Source organism: Anopheles nili, chromosome 2 (genome assembly GCF_943737925.1).
Source record: "Anopheles nili chromosome 2, idAnoNiliSN_F5_01, whole genome shotgun sequence".
In the NCBI taxonomy this organism is placed as follows: Eukaryota; Metazoa; Arthropoda; class Insecta; order Diptera; family Culicidae; genus Anopheles; species Anopheles nili.
Window position 1 is genome coordinate 35603085 of NC_071291.1, and position 20570 is coordinate 35623654.

General features: G+C 52.1%; 1 protein-coding gene across 1 annotated transcript in view; it reads left to right on the plus strand.

Annotated features, from left to right (window-relative positions):
• The first annotated feature begins 5675 nt into the window (after positions 1 to 5675).
• The window catches only part of LOC128721968 (endothelial transcription factor GATA-2), a 71607-nt gene continuing 56712 nt past the window's right edge, over positions 5676 to 20570 (plus strand). Inside the window, exon 1 of the mRNA XM_053815778.1 lies at positions 5676 to 5862. Within this exon, the coding sequence (XP_053671753.1) occupies positions 5676 to 5862 (187 nt within the window). The remainder of the gene's footprint in view (positions 5863 to 20570) is intronic.

Sequence of the window (20570 nt, forward strand, 5' to 3'; positions counted from 1 at the left end):
CACCATAAATTGGCCGCCCGAAGGTGCCGAGCTGCGCAATTATGCCCGTTCGAGGATTTCCAGCCCATTTCTGACCCACCCGTGGGTGTCCGTTAACGTGTGTGTGCGGTTTTTTCCATCTCTCTTTTTCCGGCCTCGCTGTCGTTGTATTTGAACACTCCAACCGAGCGGGCAAATCGATCGCATGATCGATTGTTTGAACGTTTCTGCGGTTGCGGCTGGCAGAGGATTTTTCGCACCCTCCCAAAAACGCGGCCGGTGGTCCCCTTTCTGGTGGGTTTTGGAGGAGTCGCGTGCGTACATTTACCCTTGCCTACTAACGCGGGGTTTTGCGATCGTGTGAAAGATATCCCTGGTTCCTGGTGAGGATCGAACCCGATCGCTATGCGAACAATGGGCACCGCACTGACTGATGGACTGACTAAGTGATTGAGATTTATTGGCCGTCCAGCTCGTAGCGGTTTTTCCGATAATTTGATCCTCTCCCAAGCACGAGAACGCACGTACATTGTCCGGGTTGCCCATGCGGACCTGTCGCGAAGACGAACGAGCGGGAATAAATAAAAGAAGAAAAAAATAGCCCCCCCACTCTCGAGACGAATGACAATGACGGGATAAATTTCCACTCCCATTGCAATTATTCAAATTAATCTACCGTCTCGGTGCACTTTCGCGTGCGCTCTAATTTTCGGGTGGGTGCGTTTTTTTTCGTCGTCTTCTTCCACGCTCTTTTTTTAGAGCGCCTTTAGCCCCAGAAAGCGCGCCCAATCGCCACCTCGAAAATCGTCCACCGTGACGGGATCGGTGGCAGGAAAACTTGGCTTCCGATGCGACCAACTCTTCAACCCCCGAAAAAAAAAAAGACAAAGCCTCCCCAAAAGCTCGAAGACGGAACCGAAGCGCCCTTTCACACCGGAGCCACTCAACCCTTAGAAGAGCGAAGCGCGCGCATAAATCCCGAGCCTTTCCCGACCTGTCAGCTTGGCGATTAAGACGGGTGCGGCATTTTATGGGGCCGGCTCACCCACCCATTTTCACGCGGGGTAGAGGGGTGTGTGTGTGGGTGTGATGTGACGGTGGCTGGTTGGTTGCGCAAATAAGTTGTCACTGTGTGTGCGAGCGGCGCTGTGGTGATTTGTGCGCACGTTTCGGTCAAGTGGCGCTGGCCGAAAGAAGGCTCGTAACGGCAAAAAAAAAGCCCGACAAACACACATACACACACACACGTACGCAAATGGGGTTGGTTTTAATTTTCAGCTTCTTTATCTTCGGTCGGTTGGGTGTCTGAGATTTGTATGGGACTGTGCTAAACATGGAAATTTCCCGAAAAACGCCTCCGATCACCACGCAAACAATGCACACGGTCGCGCGTGGGTTTTTCACGGTTTTATCACACTTCAGCGCGCTGCCTCAGTGCCACGAGACAGACCGAGACTCGTGGAAAACTCGCGTGAAATTTGCATCCCGTGTGCGGGTTCGTTTGTCTGTCTTCGTCTTCGTCGTCTTCTTTTGCACAACTTTCCACGACCCGCATGGAAAAGAAAAATGAACTACCAAAAAAATTATGCAAACGCGCAACCCCCCAGGAAAACGTTTAACGCGCGCGTTTTCTAATGCCACCGAGCATCGTTTTGCGTGCGTTCGCTTTCCATAAACGCGAACCATAGATCAAGCTGGCCGCTGATGATTGGCGGAATGGACCACTAAATCCCAACCGGTCCAGATGGAGCTTTTCCGAATGCAAATGTGCCCGTGGGAAGACCGTCAGCGCGTCAAGATGTGGCTTGGTTTTTTGCACCGAAAAATGGCTCCCAAAAATGGCTAGAAAAACTGCGCTTGCGAGTTAAGAAAATGTGCTCTAATTGCAAGGCGAGCTACCACGCGTAAAGCCGCAGCACCATGGCGCAGATGGAAAAGTAACGCGACAATTAGCCACCCGAGCGCGGTGGTTTTAATTAGGTTGTCCTGCCGCCCCATCCGGTAGAAGACGACGACGACGACGACGACGACGACGACGATGGTGGGCGAAAGGGAGTTTAAAAGTTAAAATTAACATCCCGAAACCGATGGTGAAATAAAATGGTGGAAAATGGCCGCCGGTTGGGTGGGAAATGCGCCACCATCTCGTCGTCGCGTTCTCGATCGTCGCACCGTTAGCTGCAGGTTGTTAGTCATTTGTAGCTGCGTTTAACGATCGGGTGGTTTTTCTTCACTCTCGTAAAACCAAAACCACCGCGCTCAACTCGTACAACTCGTGTAATGGGAATTAATGGACGGCAGCGGACCGAAATTGGACGAACCGAATGATTAAACCGGACGCCACCGGGTCGCTGGACGTGAAACATAAACCGCCAGTCGGTGGCCAGCTGGAACTGGTCGACTAATTGCGATCGGGAAGCCACCCATTTTCCCATACACGGTGGTCGTTTTTTTCCCCCCAGGACGGACCGGATCGGAATCCGGGTAGTTTTTTCGCTCCTTATCGGTGGCTTTGGCATTCTGGTGGTGAAAAACTGCAAGCGCCCCGTCCCAGAACGAGCCGCATTCTGCTCATCTCCAGGAGTAAGAGTGTCCTTTTCTGGGCTAGAATGGTGGGGAAAAACACTTCCTGGACCTGCAGTGGCTAAGAAATTGCTTAGAAAAAAAACCCCCCACTCCAAATGGTTGGGAAAATGGCGATGGCCGGGGAAATGCGAATGTCTCGCTCGTAATCGGTTTGCATGATCGTTCGGTGTTTGATCGCTCGCCCAAAAGCTCGTAGCCGGGGGATTTTCGCCTTCAGAATGAAAGCCCACCGCCGTTGTGACGATTTGTGCGTTTCCATTGCTTTTACGACGCCGTCATGATTTTGATGGCCACATATAACATGCATAAATGAGGGCTCCCATCTCCCCCCACTATTAAAGCTGACACCGGGGCTAAGGATCGTTTTTTTTGGTGTATTTTGTCGTTATTGTTACTTTACGGCCAACCACTCCCGCCTGTTTATTGGCACGGTTTGTGTCGGGTTGGGTCCTTCGGCCAACCGGCTTTCTCCGGGCGTGCTTTACGAGCCACCCCATCAAGATTGCCAAAAACTACTGAGCAAGAGTGCGCGCGAGTTTTACTACTATTAATGTTATTATTTCACTTACTACCGTTTGGTTGCGTTGGGTTGGCTCGATTTGCTTTTTTTTTCTTCTTCGTCTTTCATTCTTTCGTTTACTCCCGACCACCGGGTTCGGGGTTAATGAGTCGAAAAAGGGCTCATCCGAAGATGGCGTGCGCGAGCACAATGTCCACGTGTAAAACCCAAACTCGTCACTCAAAACAAAAAAGAAAAAAACCCCAGAGGCCATCGTAAAACAGAACGGGCGCGATAAAATTACAGCACCAATTGTCGTCGTAAAACTGACAACCCAACAGCAAGCAACCAAGCAAAATGGCGTCCCGATCGCGCACCCACGGCATGTGGCGCAGGACATGGAGCATATTTTTATCACAATGGTTTGTGTGGGTGTGTGTTAGCTTCAGCTCCCGGCCCATCGCGATAGCCAACAAACAGCCGGTGTATCGATGACACTGATGGCGGCGGCACTTTTGGCCGGCGGTGATTTAATTACACTCGTCACAAAAAAAAAAGCGCCGCACGAGTCTTGTCGTGGCGGCACCGGAACCGCGACAAGTGACACCTCCAAAATGTTGACGCCATCGGTGGCGCTGTCACACTCCCAAGACGGTGTGGCTGTCGCTTCCTGTCTATGGGGGAGGTTGGGCAAAAATTTCGATTAGAATGTCGCCGGCATTCGAATGAACACGCAAGGGCATCAGAGGCCGCTTGTTCGCGGCGTGTTGCTATTCAACCGTGTCGCTTCTTTCCGGTGTGACGGTGTTGGTTTCTTTTCTTTTGTTCTTTTCGCCAGCTCGAGAGGTTTTTCCATCCCTCCGAGGGTGCATTTGGTGAGAAGAAATGCGATACGCCGCCGACAGTCGTCCTGCGCAAAACCGTTGCAAACGGAGCTAATCCCCTTGCGCAGGACGACCGAGAGTATCGATTACGCCGAGTGAGAGCTGGCTGTGCTTTCCACGGGACGGGACGGTTTCATTTGTTGCCGGGAACGGCTATTGTGGCGCAATAAAGCGTTACTAGAGTGTGCCCCGACATTCGCCTGAAGGGCTCGCAAACATTCGCAACAAAGTATGCGCGCGAGTGCGCGCGCCCTTTTTCCGGCCCGGATGGAATCGATCCGTTTGTCGTTGGCTTGTTTTTCCTTTCCACCCGGGGGGGGGGGGGGGGTTCGTGTTCCGCCATTTTTTGTTTCGTTGTTGTTGCTTCTGCTGCTTGCTCGAGGTTCTTGCGCATCGACAGTGAATGGTGTATTTTACGCGTTCTTGTGCTGATCCCCGGGTACTTATCGCTTTTTTGTTGAACCGTTGAGCCGTTCTGGCCCTTCATGAGCCCTTTCGGAAACACCATTGTCGTTTCAGTGGCGCCAGCCATTTTTCCCATTTGGCACCTAGGCATTTTGGCACCCCTTCCCGGCTCCAATAAAAAAGGATAGTCGATGCCGATTGACGAGACGTGGACATCGTTTCGAATGTCACAAATTACGTGAAACAAACGGCGGGTCTCGTCGCTAGACAATGGCGACTGTGCGCTATCATGGGCACTTACATGCCGCGATAGCAACCCCAGTGGCGAGAGTGAGATAGAAAATCGCTCCACACACACACTCGTAGCCTTGGTGGAAAGGCTCCTTATCGGTAACCCGCGAAAAACAAAAAATGGTACCGATAGCGATCCTGCAACTCGGGCGCGATAAGGCTCCAGCCAAAGCGCATTGTGGGCCACAGGTTGCACCTGGGACTGGATCGTGCATGTGTGTGTATGTGTGTGTGTGTGCCCGCGTGTGTGAGGAAGCTCCGCGCGATCCCGTGATCTGGCGGGTTGTTTTGTTTTTGGGTTTCATTTCAGCTTCAATTTTCCAGCTTATTTACCCCGCTGATTGCTGGGTTAATGATAGTTTTGTTTTTTTCATTTGCTTTTCTCTATCCCGTTCTCGTTCTCTTTCTCTCCCAAGCACAGATACGCACCCGCGACGTTGACGACGGTGAACATACCGATCAAACTGAGTCCTCACGCCAACCCCCTTCGGCCGGTTTTCCACGGCGGAAAAAATCGGGCCAAACGCGCGATCGCGAGAGGAAACAATTTGTTTCGGCGAATGAGCAGCGAAATTTGGGTATAATTTACGACCACCGAGTGAGGGCGACTGGTCCGTATCTTTGCGTGGGGCGTATGTGTGCGTGTCGTGTGTACGTGTGCCGGTGACATGTCGTCCGGAGTGACTGAATGCTCCGAACACGCGCCAACCGAGGAGCTGAGCTGTTGAACCATTTGCCCCAGCAAGCCATCGTGATGATGATGATGATGATCCTTGGAAAGCACGTCTCAAACTGACTCTAAGGAACTGGACCTTTCATCGCCAAGGACCGTCATAGTGCAAGGACACACAAAAAGGACACACCGAACCGATCAGGACATTCTGCAGCCGCCGGTTGGTTGGTTTAAACCGTCTGGTTCAAGAGTGCGCGAAAGCTCGGTGCCCGCGAGCTAGTTCCGTTGAGTGTGTGTGTGCGTGTGTACGTGCGTGTGCGCGTGCGTGTGTGTGTGATTGTGCATCAAACCAGCCACCATGGATATGACGTCGGCAGCCGAGGCGCGCAGCTGGTACGACAACCAGCGGCTCGGAGGCTCGCCCGGAACATCGGCCGCCCTTGGCCATCAGACGGCTGCGGTCGATCCTTCGGAAATGAACCCATTCTACCCGCTGGAAAATGGCTCCCATCGGCGGTACTATCCGGCCAGCTACGGACCCCACGGTAAGTGTGGCAAAACACGGTTTCAATGCAAACTCGACAACAAACCCAGACACACATTGTTGACTGCACGTCCCAAAGGCGCCCGCTATTTCGATTTCAATTACATCCAAAAAGTAATTAACAATAATTATTCGCTACCCCCTCCAACCGGGCGTGTGCTAAGTGCACTGGAAAGGAGGGGGGGGGGGGTTGTTGTGCTGTAAGTTTTCCATGATGAGCACGGGAAACGGCCAGCCAAACTGCAATTGAGATTTCCATCAAGAACCGAGCACGTCGAGACGCTCGAGCGCGTCGCGGAAATGTAATTATCGCACGCCAAAAAACACACCCACCCACATACGGCCCAAATTGAGGGGGCACGAAACCCCTTCCGCCAGTAGCGATAAGATGGCATTGTGTGTGACGTGAGGTGGGTGAAAAAAAAAAAACATGAGCTTGATGAATGACGACGGCGGCGGCGCTACGCAAGATACGCCGGTAATTGCTTTATCATTGAAAGTATTTTCGGCCGTTTTTTGCCGTTGTCAAATGCACGGGGTCCCGTGGGTCACCGGACGGGGACAAGCTTTCCTACTTAACTGGCCGCTTGGTACGTGATCGCTCGTGACGTGGTGGTGGTTCCTCGTTTTGTGATGTTTATCAAACCCGCAAGACAGAGGTTCGCCGCTTGACGGCACGTTGAAGTTTTGCGTTTCGCGGGTTGGCGCATTCGCGGTTGCATGTCGATGCGAAGACGGCTCGTTCCGTGTCTGAATGCAATTGAGCGGCTCTGGGTGGGTGGATGGGAGGAGTGAATCAACCACCCACTCACCCACCCACAGACGTTGGGAAACGGAATGAGCTCTCGGGCGGGTTTTTTTTTTCTTGCGCCCAATGTTGGGGTTTTTCTGTGTTTTTTTTTTTTTCGTTCAATGTTCGCTTCTCAGGAGGGAGGCGAAAATTGCCAACTGACCTCCGAATGAGGGTTTGCAACTATGCCACGCAAGCAGCCCACGTCCGTGCGGGGTGTAATTAAAAGATGCTTAATCGCTGGTCGCTGGTCGATGGCACGTTGAATGGAAAAGAAATGCGAGACCCGAAAGTTTCTGTTGATGAGATTCGCCCCACGACGATGACGATGGCAGGGCAGGATGGCCATCCGCAGGACACCTCGAGGTGCTCGGAAACTAGATCCCAGCGATAGAGAGAGAGCGAGTGTACGATTAATGAAGTAGCGATGAAAATTAATCCCTCCCATTTGGGAGCGACCATTTCCTAGAACACGCCGTTTCCAGAACGGTTTGTGTGTTGGCTGTTTTTTGGCTGTTTTACTGCACCAAACAAGAAAAAAAAAACCCCCATCAAAATCATTGCCGTTTTGTGCCCCAAAAGGCCCAAATATTCGTGTGGCATCGTACGGGAGGGCGCAAAACGGACCACCGTTTGATTGGCTTTGATGCGCAATAAATATCACGATCGCGTTTCAATCACAATCATCCCAAGCGTCCGGCACGTTCGATCGCTTCTCTTGAGAGATTTGAATTTAAATATTTGATTTACTTCCCGCTACCAGGCGGGAGCACATTAAAAAAAACGTTAGCTGCTGCCCAGCTGGACCCTCGGGAGTCTCGAAAGCCCCCCCAGGCAAGCCGAGAAAGGAGCCCACCGAAAGGCTCCACACCAGGCATCGGACTCGGCGATTTGTTTCCTCGGCTCGATTTAATGGTTCCTAGGAGGTGGTAAATGTTTTACGGCTTCTGCTATCCCTCCGGGGGAGCAGTTCCAGCCGGCCCGTGGAAAAGATAAACCAAATCAACCAACCACCCGACGACTTTACGGACGAACGGTACGCAGCCCGACGTGTCACCTGCAACAGGTCCGCGAGCAGGCTAGGCTCGTGATTGATTGATATCTCACCGTTCTGCGTGGTCTGTTCCTCTTGTTAGCGGTCCCTAGACGTCCACCGAGTGGGATCATAAAATAATCGATAACATGATACGCACGGTGAAGGCTTCGGCATTAGCATTTCGGAGGGCTCGGGTGCTTCCGTGGGTTTTGGCCAGCCACAAACCTGGCGCAAGGTCACGCAGCTCCGTCGAGCCTCGCTATCGCTTTATTATCGAGCGGAGGTTTTTTGGACTTTTTATGGCTTTTTTTTTGTCATCTCTCCGTGGCTCTTAGCAGTGGTGGAAAAAGGACATTTGTATGAAAATTTAGCGCATTGGAGTCCGCAAATAGCTTGGATGAGACCTCACGAAACGCGTCGTAATGGAGCCGAGTCCGGTGGTATTTTTCGTGCCCTTGCTACGAAACCACCGCTGTCGCTAACTTAATCAACCTCCGGACGGTCACATAATGAGGCCGCTAGACGCCTCTCGCTCCCGGAAGAAAGTGTCGCCGATTCGTGAAAGGTAGAAAAGGCGCCCTTGCAAACCCTAGACTCAGCCGGCGAATGCAGCGCGCCTCCAAAAGCAAAGAAACAGAAAACAAAAAAAAAAGGAGGCCTTCCAATTGCGGGCGTATGCAATTAATTGCTACTTTCCGTGCGCGGCCACGGCGCATTAATCTGCAAAAATTAATCTGTCATCTCGGCGCGCGGCTTGATGCCTTAATTGAAGCTAATTACCACGTTCGAGTCCCGGCCGGCAACCCCAGCCGGTTTTTGTCTGGTGGCGATTGTGGCGCGTTTTTTTTTCGGCCCAACACGACCCCAAACAGACCCGACCGCATTAAGGTCCTGCCAAAGGGCCAGCGCCACTTAAAATTCCTTCCATCCATCCATCGATCCAACCCATCCATCCATCCATCCAGCCATTCAGCCCCGGGTGCTTTCTCGATCGCGGTGGCTGCGGCCAAACACAATCAAACTGTCATAATTCAATTTAGCGCTCCAGCTACCAGGCAGGGCTTCTGTTTCTATTTCGCAGCTGATCGAAAACACATGAGCGCCACTCGCCCGGCTGTCTGTTTGCGTGCCTTTTCGGGCTCCTTCTCGACGAGGTCGGCGGCGTCGGTGTCGGCACAAACAAAACCCGCCACTCGCGCGGGTTCGCAGGATTTTTCCTTCGACCCGCTTTTGCCGGGTGATCGCATTTCGGCGATCGCACCTTCGAGCGATCGTGCGGCACGGGGCGAAGCGAACGGCGAAATTGAAGGCTTTTCTTAATAAACACATTAAAACAAATAAGTGCTCCTTTTGCACGGGGTTCGGTGTGCTCCGCGCGAGGCTCGTTGTGGTCGAGAAGAAAATGACCATCATCTCGGGTGGTTTCTCCGCCCTCTGCAACGGCCGATCGTGCGCGCTTCTCTAGTTAAGCATGTGCGATGTGCTCTAAATATAACCAGCCGCGAGGGAAACCATTAAGGGAAACGCCGCCCGATCGCCGCCCGATCGCTGCCCGATCGCAGCCCGGTCGCAGGTTAATCCATTAAAAGGTTTTTCCTCCACTCGGCCCTACCGATCGGGGGACAGATCTCCCGTCTGTGGCGGTGATCGGGACGATAGCCACCTTGAGCGGGGTCTTCGAGTGCGTACACCTTTACTTTTTTTATTTTACTCCTCCGTTTGGTCGCCTGCGCCTTCTGAAAACGAAATTCCGTTCACTGCGCCGGCCAACCGAGACGCGTCCTTCCCGCGAGCCGGTTTCGAAATTGCAAGCTCATGCTAAATAAAATCAAATTATGTTACAACATGCCCCTTGCGGCTTTGGCGGGGTTTTTTTTTTCGTTTCGAGGAAAACCACACCAGCATGCTGCTATGCTGGCTTGCTTTCGGTATGTGGCTTTAGGCGGTTTTCCCTTCGTCCAAGGTTTGTGTGTGGGATTTTCTTGGAAATACGACGCCGAAACGGGTCAACCGACCGGAGAGATTGCAACAGGACACCCAAAAGCCAAGGAAAATATGTTCCCAATCGAACGCGAGGAGCCGAATAAGAGATGGAACCGAATCTATGCACAGACCCTCTAAAGAAGTGAGCATTTTACTTTCTTTAAACCCAAAACAAAAAAACACACCGAACCACCTTCGATTCGGCGACCATTTAACGACAGCTCGCAGTGTTTATTTTACGAGCCCACGAGCGTGTTCCCGTTTCACCCACCGAGCAGGAAGCTCTCAGTTACCAGGGGACACAATCAGCATAACCGCTTGGCCGCGTGGCCACGTAAGCCAATAATCGTTTGGAGGTGTTCTAGGAATCGACAACATTTATCGCGATTGATTGCGACCACTTTAGATGGCTCATAAAAATCAGCCGCCTAACGATGAGCCCTCTCGTTTGCCACGAGCCGCATGTCAGCAACAGGCACTGGCTTTGGTTGGGCTTTTTTTGTTGTGTTTGTTTGTTTTATCAACCCTTCCTTGGGGTCCTTGCGACGGGTGGATCGTTAATTAACCCTACCGGGGTCGTAAACCCCGGGGTTTGGGTTCCATTTTCGGTTAATTCGCTCCTATCGATGGTATTTTATTTCGAGAAACACTCGCTGCCCGTAAAAACAAATCCGGGGAGGAACAAAACTCTATCCGCCTAGTGCGGCTGGAACAAAAATTAGCTGTTCGAACGAGGGAAGGCACTTCTAATGTCTAAATGCTAGCAGGCGTAGCTTCCTGTCGCGTAGGTGGTTGAAAGCGCGGGAAAAGTGAACGTGTATTGAGCGAGAAAAATCCTACCCACCCACCGAAATCGAAATACGTGAAAGGCGTATTGCTAAAGTGCATTTGACACGTGCGAGTGGACATTTTGCGCGAATAGTAAACCTGGTACACACGTGTGTATGTCTATGTGCACATTGGTCTGTCGTTTAATGAGCTTTTAATGAAGCCGAAATTCGAAGCTCAGCCCGTTGAAAACCATGTACCAGCATGTCGTAGAGCCGTAGAGCACCGGAAGCACCCAAGTTCCATCCTGGCCCAGTGGCATTGGGTGTAAGATAATCCGCACCGGATCAGATCGGATGTATCTCTTAACCGGTAGATGGGACCCTTTTGGGCACGCGGGTAGTCAAGCACAGGACAACACCCGGACAACACCCGGACAACGGGCTAAGCTTCGCAATTAAGCCCCGCAAAGGAAGCTTGCATCCCGGTGTGCTGGCGCCACTCGTCTGGGTCATCTCGAACCGTTCCTAACCGTTGGTCTATTCGAGAAGGTTGCAGACAGGTCGCTCGACTACCGGTTGTGGATTTGATCCGTGCGGGTTGGGATACTTTTTTTTTTTTGGAAGGATTGCAAACCAAAGGATCAGCTGAGCCGGTGAAGGCTGGCACCGTGGTACCTGGACGGGATGGCAGCTTCACGCCGTACCTGACTCGAAGCCTCGGTGTGCTGTCCGTTTTGTTTTGACCATTTCGGACATTGTGGCCCTTTTTTTGCATGGACCCACAGCAAAGCTGGAAGAGAAAAGGAGACCGCAAGTGATGCACCGCTCGGAGCGATGGCGCAGAACCGGTAATGCGAGATTCGTTCGCGATTTTTGCACCACAAAGTGGGACGGAACGGAATGCAAATGCACAACCAACGAGCAGAGACGCCGTGGGCTCCGCTTTTAAGAAGGCCCTTGTGGAAAGGGCGATGGGTTTCGGTTGTTAATTTTCGCCCGGGATTCGCCCCCGGATGTGTGCTAGGATTTAATGCTGCACGTTTGGTGCGCTCCATTCGTTTGGCGCCGTTCGATCGCCGGAAGGATGCTGGAGAAAAACGCGACTTGAGCCGGGTGGAAATTTGCATATTTCATCCCAGCTGCTGCTGCTGTTGCTGCTTCTGGGGCGTCTGGTGTCGCGGGCTAACACAAGCCTACTCGACACCAACACGCAGACGCGAGTTGCAGAAGTATGAAGTTATAAAACAAGCAACAAACACGCGCGAGGTAAATCGTACTCGCGCACTCTCCTTCGCCGTTGTAAACACGATCGTCGTGTTTTGGGGCGCGTGTTTTTTTTTCTCGTGTTTTCTATCTTCTTTTTATTCTTTTTTTTTACTCTGGAGAGTGCTTTCGTTCCTTTTCCATCGTCCACAACCGATTAAACTGAGCCTGGACCGGGCCAGCTCATTTATTCCGTTCGTGCTTTACATTTTCGGCCCGGTATGATTATCATTTTAATAACGTTCCGTTCCGTTTTTTCTTTTACCTTTATTTTGTTGTTGTTGCTGTTGTTTGCCACGTTCGTCCGCGTTCTGTTGCTCGCAGGATCACCACCGGGATTCGGTTTCCGTGGCCCATTTCCTTGGGTCTTATTACGCGGCGCGGGCTCATTGCAGCGCAGGTAATCTCGGGGTGTGGTAGTTGATTAGATTTTCCGTGTTCGGCTTCTTCGCACGCCCCGCAGAGGCGGATGGCATGCTGAAAATGGAGCCTTGGCGCGTGCGACAGCGAATTGTGGGCTCGAAATGAACTCATCACTCACACCGCCGTAACGGGGACGTTTCGTTAAGCCATCGCCCGCGGGCCGTGTCAGCGTGTTGAGAAGGAGGAAGTGAGAATTTAGGACGAAATGGAAGCGAACCCGGAACGGGCGAGAAAAAAGAAAAGCAATGCCCCAGCCGAAAATGCTTCCGAAAATGGAGAAAAGTCTTCCGGTGCCGTCTGCCAGCCAGAGGAAGCCGAACCGAGTGCCCAAGGAGGCCCGGGAGCGTGTAACCGTGTGCCGGGTGTGCAGGTGAAATTGGTTGTAATTATGTAAAATGATTATTATAAATAATCATTACATCCAATTCCCGATGCTGCCCGAGATAAGGCTAAAGTGGTTGTAGGCATTAGGTTGAGTATTTCATTTCTTTTCTTTTTTTTGTTGCTGCTCTCACTCCGTACTTGCGTTTGTCGTTCGCTCCTGCAACTTCTTCAACTTGCTTTTGGTCGGAAAACTCCACCGTACACGGTATGGGGTGGAAAAATTGGTGCACCATTTTCTATCTTCTCCATGCGCTTCGGGGCAGCACCCGGGAGACCAGCTGGCCAAAAAATAGCTCGAAACGGATGGGGCGGGACTCGGAAAAAAAAAAACACAAAACAAAGTCCCTTTTTGCGCGAGTCCGAGGAAAATTTTTCGGTAAACCAGCTTATCGCGATACCGTGAACCGGGGTGCTGATTTAGATTAGCCGGGCGCAAGAACAAATTGTGCGCGCGGAAGTGATTACCGCCTCGGGGCCGCGTGTGGCGTGTGGAAAAATTAATTTAATTTCACCAACCACCGGCAGGGGTGGCTACGAGGCTCTAAAGCTGTCGGCGCTGGGCTTAATTTAGGGCTTTCCTTTGGTGGTGGTGTCCCTTTTTTCGTGGGTGACTTGAGAGCATTACACAGGGCTAGGGCTTTCCTAGGAAAACGGTTCCCGGCAAAGGTTGCACCCCTGATGTGATCAGATAAGTGAGGTGGCATAAACAGACGCAAATGCGCGTCTTCCATTCAGCTGACACCATTCAATAGGTTTCGTGCCAAAAGGTGAGCGTTCCGATGCCCGGGTGACAAAAGCACCCAAAAACATCACATGCGTTTCTATGCGCCCGGATCAATACGCCGTCCCAAAACATCTTCGCGTGAGGCAGTTGGGCAAAGAAGGATAAAAAAAACGAACAGAGACCGACCCGACGAACTAGCCCTTTTGACGAACAAAAGCTGTATCCAATTTCAATGACAAAACGCGCGTAAGTGTGACGCTTGAGAAATGTTGTCGCAACCGGAACAATGCACCGTTTGGTAGCAGCGCAGTCGACCACGCCACCAAGCGACCGTCGGGTGGAATAAATCATTGAAAATTGGAATTCCGGTGCGACCGCACAGCGCTGCCGAATCCTTTCGCTTGCGCTGGGATGATCCTGACCGTGGACCAACGCGTCGCCAGTCGCTTTCCAAACCCACGAACAATGGTGCCGGTGGTGTCAAAGGACGCGCAGGAAAGCGTCTCCTTACGAAAGCAACACAAATAAAAAGGGTTCCAACACCTGGGAACAATGGCAGTCCGGGAACGCGCTTTCCCAAGTGCTGCTTGGGGTGAGGGCGAACGTTCGGCCATTAACGTGCGTCATTTTTCGAGCAATTGACACATCGTACCCGATGGCTGATGACGCGTGGTCACCGGATCCATTTGCGAGAGCCATCTCGTGCCCCCGAAAGCAAAGCAAAGCAAAAAAAAAACCAACCCCAGGACGCCATTGTGCGCGCACCGCGAGTGGCCAAGGCCCGTCTGGTTTCGAACGCGAATAATAAATTAGTGCGCACTGTGGAAAGCTTTACGAACTCGCGAGAGGCCCCTTTCGGGTGGTTGCGAGTTTTGGATTTCCACCATCGGGAGGACCCCCAATTGTGCGAACCCCACCAGGTGCTACGAAAGCCAGTCACCAGCCACTGGACACCGGGACCCGGGACAGGGTCACTTCTGTCAACCCTTTTTCGTGGTGGGCGCTCGAGCGCAAACAGAGGGCGCCTTTTTGGCCCGCCCCGTGGGCCAAGAGGGCTTCATGCTGCGATCGTATTATATTGAGAAATTTATCGTTATTTCTGCTTCTCTGAGCTCTCGCACTTAATGCCAGCTCGGTTGGCCAGATTTCGAATCGTTTTGCCGTTTCGAATCGTTTGTGTGGTTATTATTATTTACGCCGTTCATTACGAGCCATCGGGCGATGCATCGTTTGGTGTGGAACTGAGCCGAGGACACAATCGACGCGGAAGGACCTGCGGAACCCGAGAAACCCGGGTAGCGACGCCATTTTGTAGAATCAAGTCATTGACATGCAGCCGACTTCCGAAGCCAAATTTTGGGAGTTTTTTGTCAGGTTCGGGTGCCATTTCCATACGGTTTTCTCACGCTTCTCCATCCCAGCGGCCAAGGGTGATGTGGGGATCATTCCTTCGTGTGTGTGCGTACGCTTGTGCCTTCTGTTGTCGTGTACGCTATCCCCATCGCCGCCCAATCAGTAGACGAAATCTGCCGACGAAAGGCCCCGTCGGATGGATTTCATGTTTGGGCGAGCGGTCCATTCGCACCTTCGCGGTTTTGTGTGCCTCAGGAAGGAAGAACGGACGCACGGACGAAAAGGGGGGCGTAAGGGTAAAGGTAATAATGCAGAGAAGAAACATAATTCATAAATCAAGCACACGTAATGAATACGCAAGCCCGCGTGGGTCCCTGGGAAGGAGCGTTCGCTCGTTGTTGTGGTTTATTTTACCTTTTTTTTTTTCGTCCTCTTCTCGGCTGCCCATCGAGGGCTCCGGCTTTGGCAAGTTGTAATATTTGGCACCTACGAGATGTCACAGCGTGCAGGAGGGCCATTGTGGCCTGGGGGCTGGGGCAAGAAAAGCCCATAAGTCACCGAAAGTTTGCTGTGGTTTGGTTTTTTTTTTGCTTCTCGCGTGTGTTTTTTCTTTCGCGAATGGAAGCTTGTACCTTGCTACACGGCTGGATGGAACGGGGTTTTAAAGGAAGAATAAAAAAAAAAAAAAGCCCTGCGAAATCTACCATCGAAACGTCCCGCCGTCGCGCTTCACACGCACGCACGGACCACGCCGGGAGGTTCTCATAACTTATCAATAATTTATTATTGGCCTCGCGTACCGAGCCCGTGGCTCTGAGGCCCTTCTAGCGAGCGTCCATTTTTCCCCAGTTTTTTTTTTCTTCTACGTTTACTTTCGCGACGCGCAAACTGTCCAGCGGAATAAATTTGCCGCCAGCCATGGTGGGGCTCATAATTCTTGCGCCTGTCCGCCCCTTTTTGGGACCCAAGCCCGGTTGCCCTAGCGGGCGCTAGAAAGAGGGTGGCTTTCCGCGTGTGCTCGCGTGTGCTCCTCCCCGGTGAGGTGACGATGGTTGTCGAATTTAAAGTAAATCCCGCACCACGGCCGGAAACCTGCGGTGTGAAATCTGAGCAAAAAAAAGAGCGACACACACACGCACGCACACTCGGCCGCGGAAGGTGTCAATTGGCGGTTTGGCGATGAATTTTAATATCCGCGCAGACACGCAGTTTGGCGTTTGGCATTTCGCCCAATGACAAATGCCGTTGGTTGGTTCGCGGAAAAACGAATTAAAAAGCCATTAATTGAAAACTTTCCACCCGGACCAGGCCGGTGGGCGGAAAACCCATCGCACCGCAAACATCAAACGAGCGATTCCGGGAAATTTCGGAAGCCCTGCCAGAAAGCGGCTCCATCGGCCGTTTCGATGAACCCTTTCGGATGAAATTTCACACCACGGGGCCAGGCGCTGGAAGGGTTAATCGGAGGGCCGCCCGGCAGGGCGGTGCATCAGTCCCATTTCCTCGGAATGTGTGCGGCAAATTGGCAGGACAGGAGCGAAGAAAAAAAAGAACCAACTGGCCTTTGAAGTGGCAGCGCGCGCGAGCGCTCATTTTTCATCTTCCTTAATTAGTTTCGTGCGGTTCGTGGCGTCTCGGTGTTGGCGCATAGGGCCAAAGAAGAAGAAGAAGAAGAAGAAGAAGAAAACGAGGCCACGCCGATACTGAACCAACCGAAACCGACAAAGCGACAGCAGCATAATCTCGAGATGTCTGGCGCTCAATTAATTCATTAAATATTTACATAATACTGTGACGAAGCGCTCGCCCGCACGCGGCCCGACCGCGAAAGAATGCAGTTTTGTGCAGTGTGCAGTGCCGCTTCCGAGGACGTGTGGCGCTTGACCACGACCAAACACACACGCCCCAACCGCCAACCACCAATTGGTAGCCGCATCACATGGTGCGAACCTCGAACCCGTCGAATGCACGCGTGCACAAATGCACCGCTAGCGGGGATGCACTTCGCGCGCGCCAATGCGTGTGACCTCCCGCGTGGCTGCAAAAGTGCCTCTGTATGTGTGCAACTACTGCGCGTGTGCAAAACAGGCAACGAACCATCGACACGGGAACCTCTCGCCCATGGCCATTATTTTATTAGCTTCATTTTGGGTATTTATTTTATAATAACACACAGATGTTTATTGCTTAATGTTGGGGTTTTGTGCCGTGCTGAGCGTGGGTTTGTGCGTCTAGGTTTCTCGCTTGCGTGACGTGAACAGTACGCAGAACAGAAAATGTGCACCCTCTCGCTCTCGGGTGCCACCCATACGTAGTGGCCCTTACGCACGCAACCGGTGGAGATGCATCCAGCAATCATAAGGCGCAATTGTCAATGCACAGCTCGCGGGTCTCAATTGTTATGTGCTCGCTGTGTGGCCTTGTGGGTGAAACGATCGTCGGGGTTTCAGAGAGAGAGAGAGAGGGCTAAGGCACTACAAATTATTCCATTCAAACCAACGTACCAGGACGCATGGTATGGCTTCCATTTTTCCATTTCCTCCCAAGCTCGTGAAGTCTTCAACGATAGTTTCGCTTCCTGATTTCGCCCAACCGAACCGGACCGGTAATCTTATCCCGCTCATTACCCGTAGAAGCTTGGCCACCGATTACGCGGTCACCTAATCGACATCAACACGTGTCTTGCCGGCGTTCGTTCCACCGGTAATGAGTGGCCTTTTACGCGCGGCTATCCCCTTTTTTTCCACTTAATCGGTCCATTTACGCCGCGTCCAGGTCCGATCGGTTTCGGGTTACTCAGCTTGCAGCTACAGACCACGTGCGCCCTTCGAACGAAGGGATAATCAGGGCTAAACGACGTTCAGGGCGTTTACGGGTTGGAACCGATCGACACGCCATTTCACACCTTCCACGGACCCGATGACGCGGGGGTCATTTTGCCGTGAAATGAAAGTGCCCCTGTCTGGGATTGGGGGATTTGTAATGCAACCGCACGGTTGCATAACGCAACCCAACCGGTTGCATCCGAGCGCAAGCCCCCACACCGTTTAGATTCGCTCCAAATGCAGTGCGAGCCCCGAGTCCCGAGTTGCGTGCGATTAATTATAATAAATGTTTGGTGAGGTGTTTGATTTTTGCGCCGCATGCGATGCATTTGGCCGGGTGCATTCCGAAAGTTGCACTTCCAACGGGCGCACCTCAACGCGACGGAAGTTGCCACACACTCACATTGGCCTGGGGGCTGGTCGTTCGGTCTATTATTGAGGCTTCATTACTTAATGCCAGCCCAATGGTTTCCCATTCCGCCTGGGGACATGCTGGGCCGTGGCAATCGCGAAAATGTTTGCGCTCTTTGCCTGGGCCAGGTGAGGTGTTTCGCAAAAACCGGACTCCGAAACAACGAGCCCATCGTACCCAAATGGCACTTTTCGCTCGAGGGAGCCGTGCAACTCCGACCGGACCATCCATCCGCTAGGAGGGTGTGTGTGTGTTGTAATGTTAGGCTGCACCGAATTCCCTTGCGCCCTTTTGTGGGTGCGCTTTGTTGCGAAACGCACCCGTACCCGTGAGCAAGCGGGCGAGTTATTGTTTAATTAGATAACTTTAAGGGCCCTTGCGTTACATCGCCGGACTCCGGGTGGGGTCCGGTTTTCCAGCCGTTAGGTGAGCCATTTTGTCTCGTTCCACAAGCTCAAGCGCCCAAGGTTTGATGCATTGTGTCGTAATGGATTTATCACCGGAAAAGGTCACCTGCTGGCGTTGCGAGAGCCTCGATTCGATTCGGAGTGCTCCCTTAATCGATTTTCGGTGTGGGCGATTTTCCACCACCCACTGGCGGAATGCGCATGCCTCGGTTGGGTGGTAGAATCGAACGTAATGACACGGGAATGGGGAAAAAAGGACGAAAGCTCAACGGGAGCGCTCCATTCAGTGACCAAGACGCACACCAAAAAGGCACCCAGGGCGACCGTTCGCACACTAACGAGAACCAGCAAAGCGCCAGTGCTGGCCAATTTATGACCAGCGGAAGGAACGTTTCCATCTCCCGACAGCCGATAGAACGCCAAACGATTGTCGATGACGATGATGATGATGATGATGATGACGGTGGAGCATGTTTCGGAGCGGGCAGCCGGAATTAACAAGCGAACCGCGGAGCATTAAACGGCCACGGGTGGTGTTCATTTCGTTCTGCTCCACTAGGGGGCGCCGAATGGATTATTTATGCTTATGAACAAACGACATCCTCCTGTTGTTATGTTGATGTGATGTCTGAATTGTGGGTCCGCTTCCGTCCGGGCGCCCTTTTGCCTTGCGATGCACTCGCGTGGGGCTCCCTCGCTCCGGGAGCCTTCGCGCTGGAGCAATGGGAAATGGAAGCGGGAAAAAGGCACAAAACACAGAAGAAGAAAAAAAAAAGCCAATAAGAACGACCGAACCGATGGAGCACGCAGGCGCCGTGGAGTTCGCCGAGAGAGGGAGAGAAGAAATAAAATAAAATAAATCAAACCCGATTCGATCGCGATGAAATCAAGCTGATTAAAGTGATTATCACGTGAGACACACGCCACCCGGTCGTGGAAAAGGCTGACGAAGGAGCGAGAGCGTACAAAAAAACCAACAAAAAAAAGAAGCGTACCGGAATAACGCGAACGGAATTCACCTCCACCTGTACGTACACGGGAGGCTGGCCCATTCAAAGGCTCTGGTTGGGTTCGCGTAGAGTGAGAGAGAGAGAGAGAGAGAAATACAAAAAAAAGGGCAACCGAAAGGCATCATGGGCACCGGAATCGGTCGAAATCTTCGCCCGAACGCAACGGTGAGCGAGCAAATGATAATTATTCATCATTATCGTATCGCTCATGTCGTGGCGCATTTCTCGGTGGCTCGCCTTTTCGCGCCCGGGCTTCCCTCCAATCCCCGGGAGATTATTGCTATTATTATAAGCTACTTATGAATGAATCTGAGATGAAAAATTCCCTCAACCGGGCCGCGGTGGCTGCAGTTGCGGTTACGTTGCGCGTTGGGAGCTGGAGCCCCCAAAAAGCTCGATGTGATAATTGAGCCTGATTTGAGGCGGTAATTGATTTAAATTGTAAGACGATTAAATGGGCTCTTCCGAAAACGGGCTGGCGCGCGCACGCTTCAATCCGTACGCCACGCCGTGCGTTCGTCAATGGAAATTCCTGCCTGCCGGTGGTGGCGCGAAAGAATTTCATTCATCGCGGTTTTGATTCGAATTCGAAGCTAATTTGATTACGACGAGCAAGAACCCGGCTCAGGGCAGGGATGGGTTTTGCTCCAATTCTGCCCGAAATGAAGACGTCTTTTCCGGGCCGTTCGTACCTTTCACCGTAGTTAAGTGCTATTAAATAATTGACTGACGCATGTTGGACCAGCTTTTCTCTTGGCTACGGCTTTCGGGAGCGAGGTTCGTAATTTGTGGTGTTTGCTGGGGTGAAGTTTGCGGTTTACCATCGTTCGCACCTCGTGCTAGCCCTTCGCTGGCAGGTTCGGTACCGATCATCGAGGCAGTGAGGGCTCGTCGCGAGGATCAATGCACGTCCGGGAAGCGGCATTTAACTGTTAGACAGCAACCAATCATCCAGATTCGTCAATTATTGTACCATCTTGGGTTCGCCCGTTCGTTCGGACGTTGGAGGGTGATCCTCAGCCCATTACCCACTTGGACCCCGGCGGCTGTAAATTGCGCTCGAGCATCAATCCGCTCGTTTGTTTGCTCATCCGCAATCCGAAGCAGGGTTTCGTTTTCCAATTATTGGGTGTTTTTTTTTTCGTGCTTGGAGATTGAGCGCTTTTTTGTCATGCGCCAGTTACGGACAGCCGTTTTCAACTGGAACACTGTCGAGGGTGCTGAATCATCCAACCGGAAGTAGTGCCCGTCAGCTGGCCCTGTGGGTTGGAAGTGAAAAACTTAATTCGACAACGGCAGTTAATTCGATTATCGAAATGTAAGCCAAGT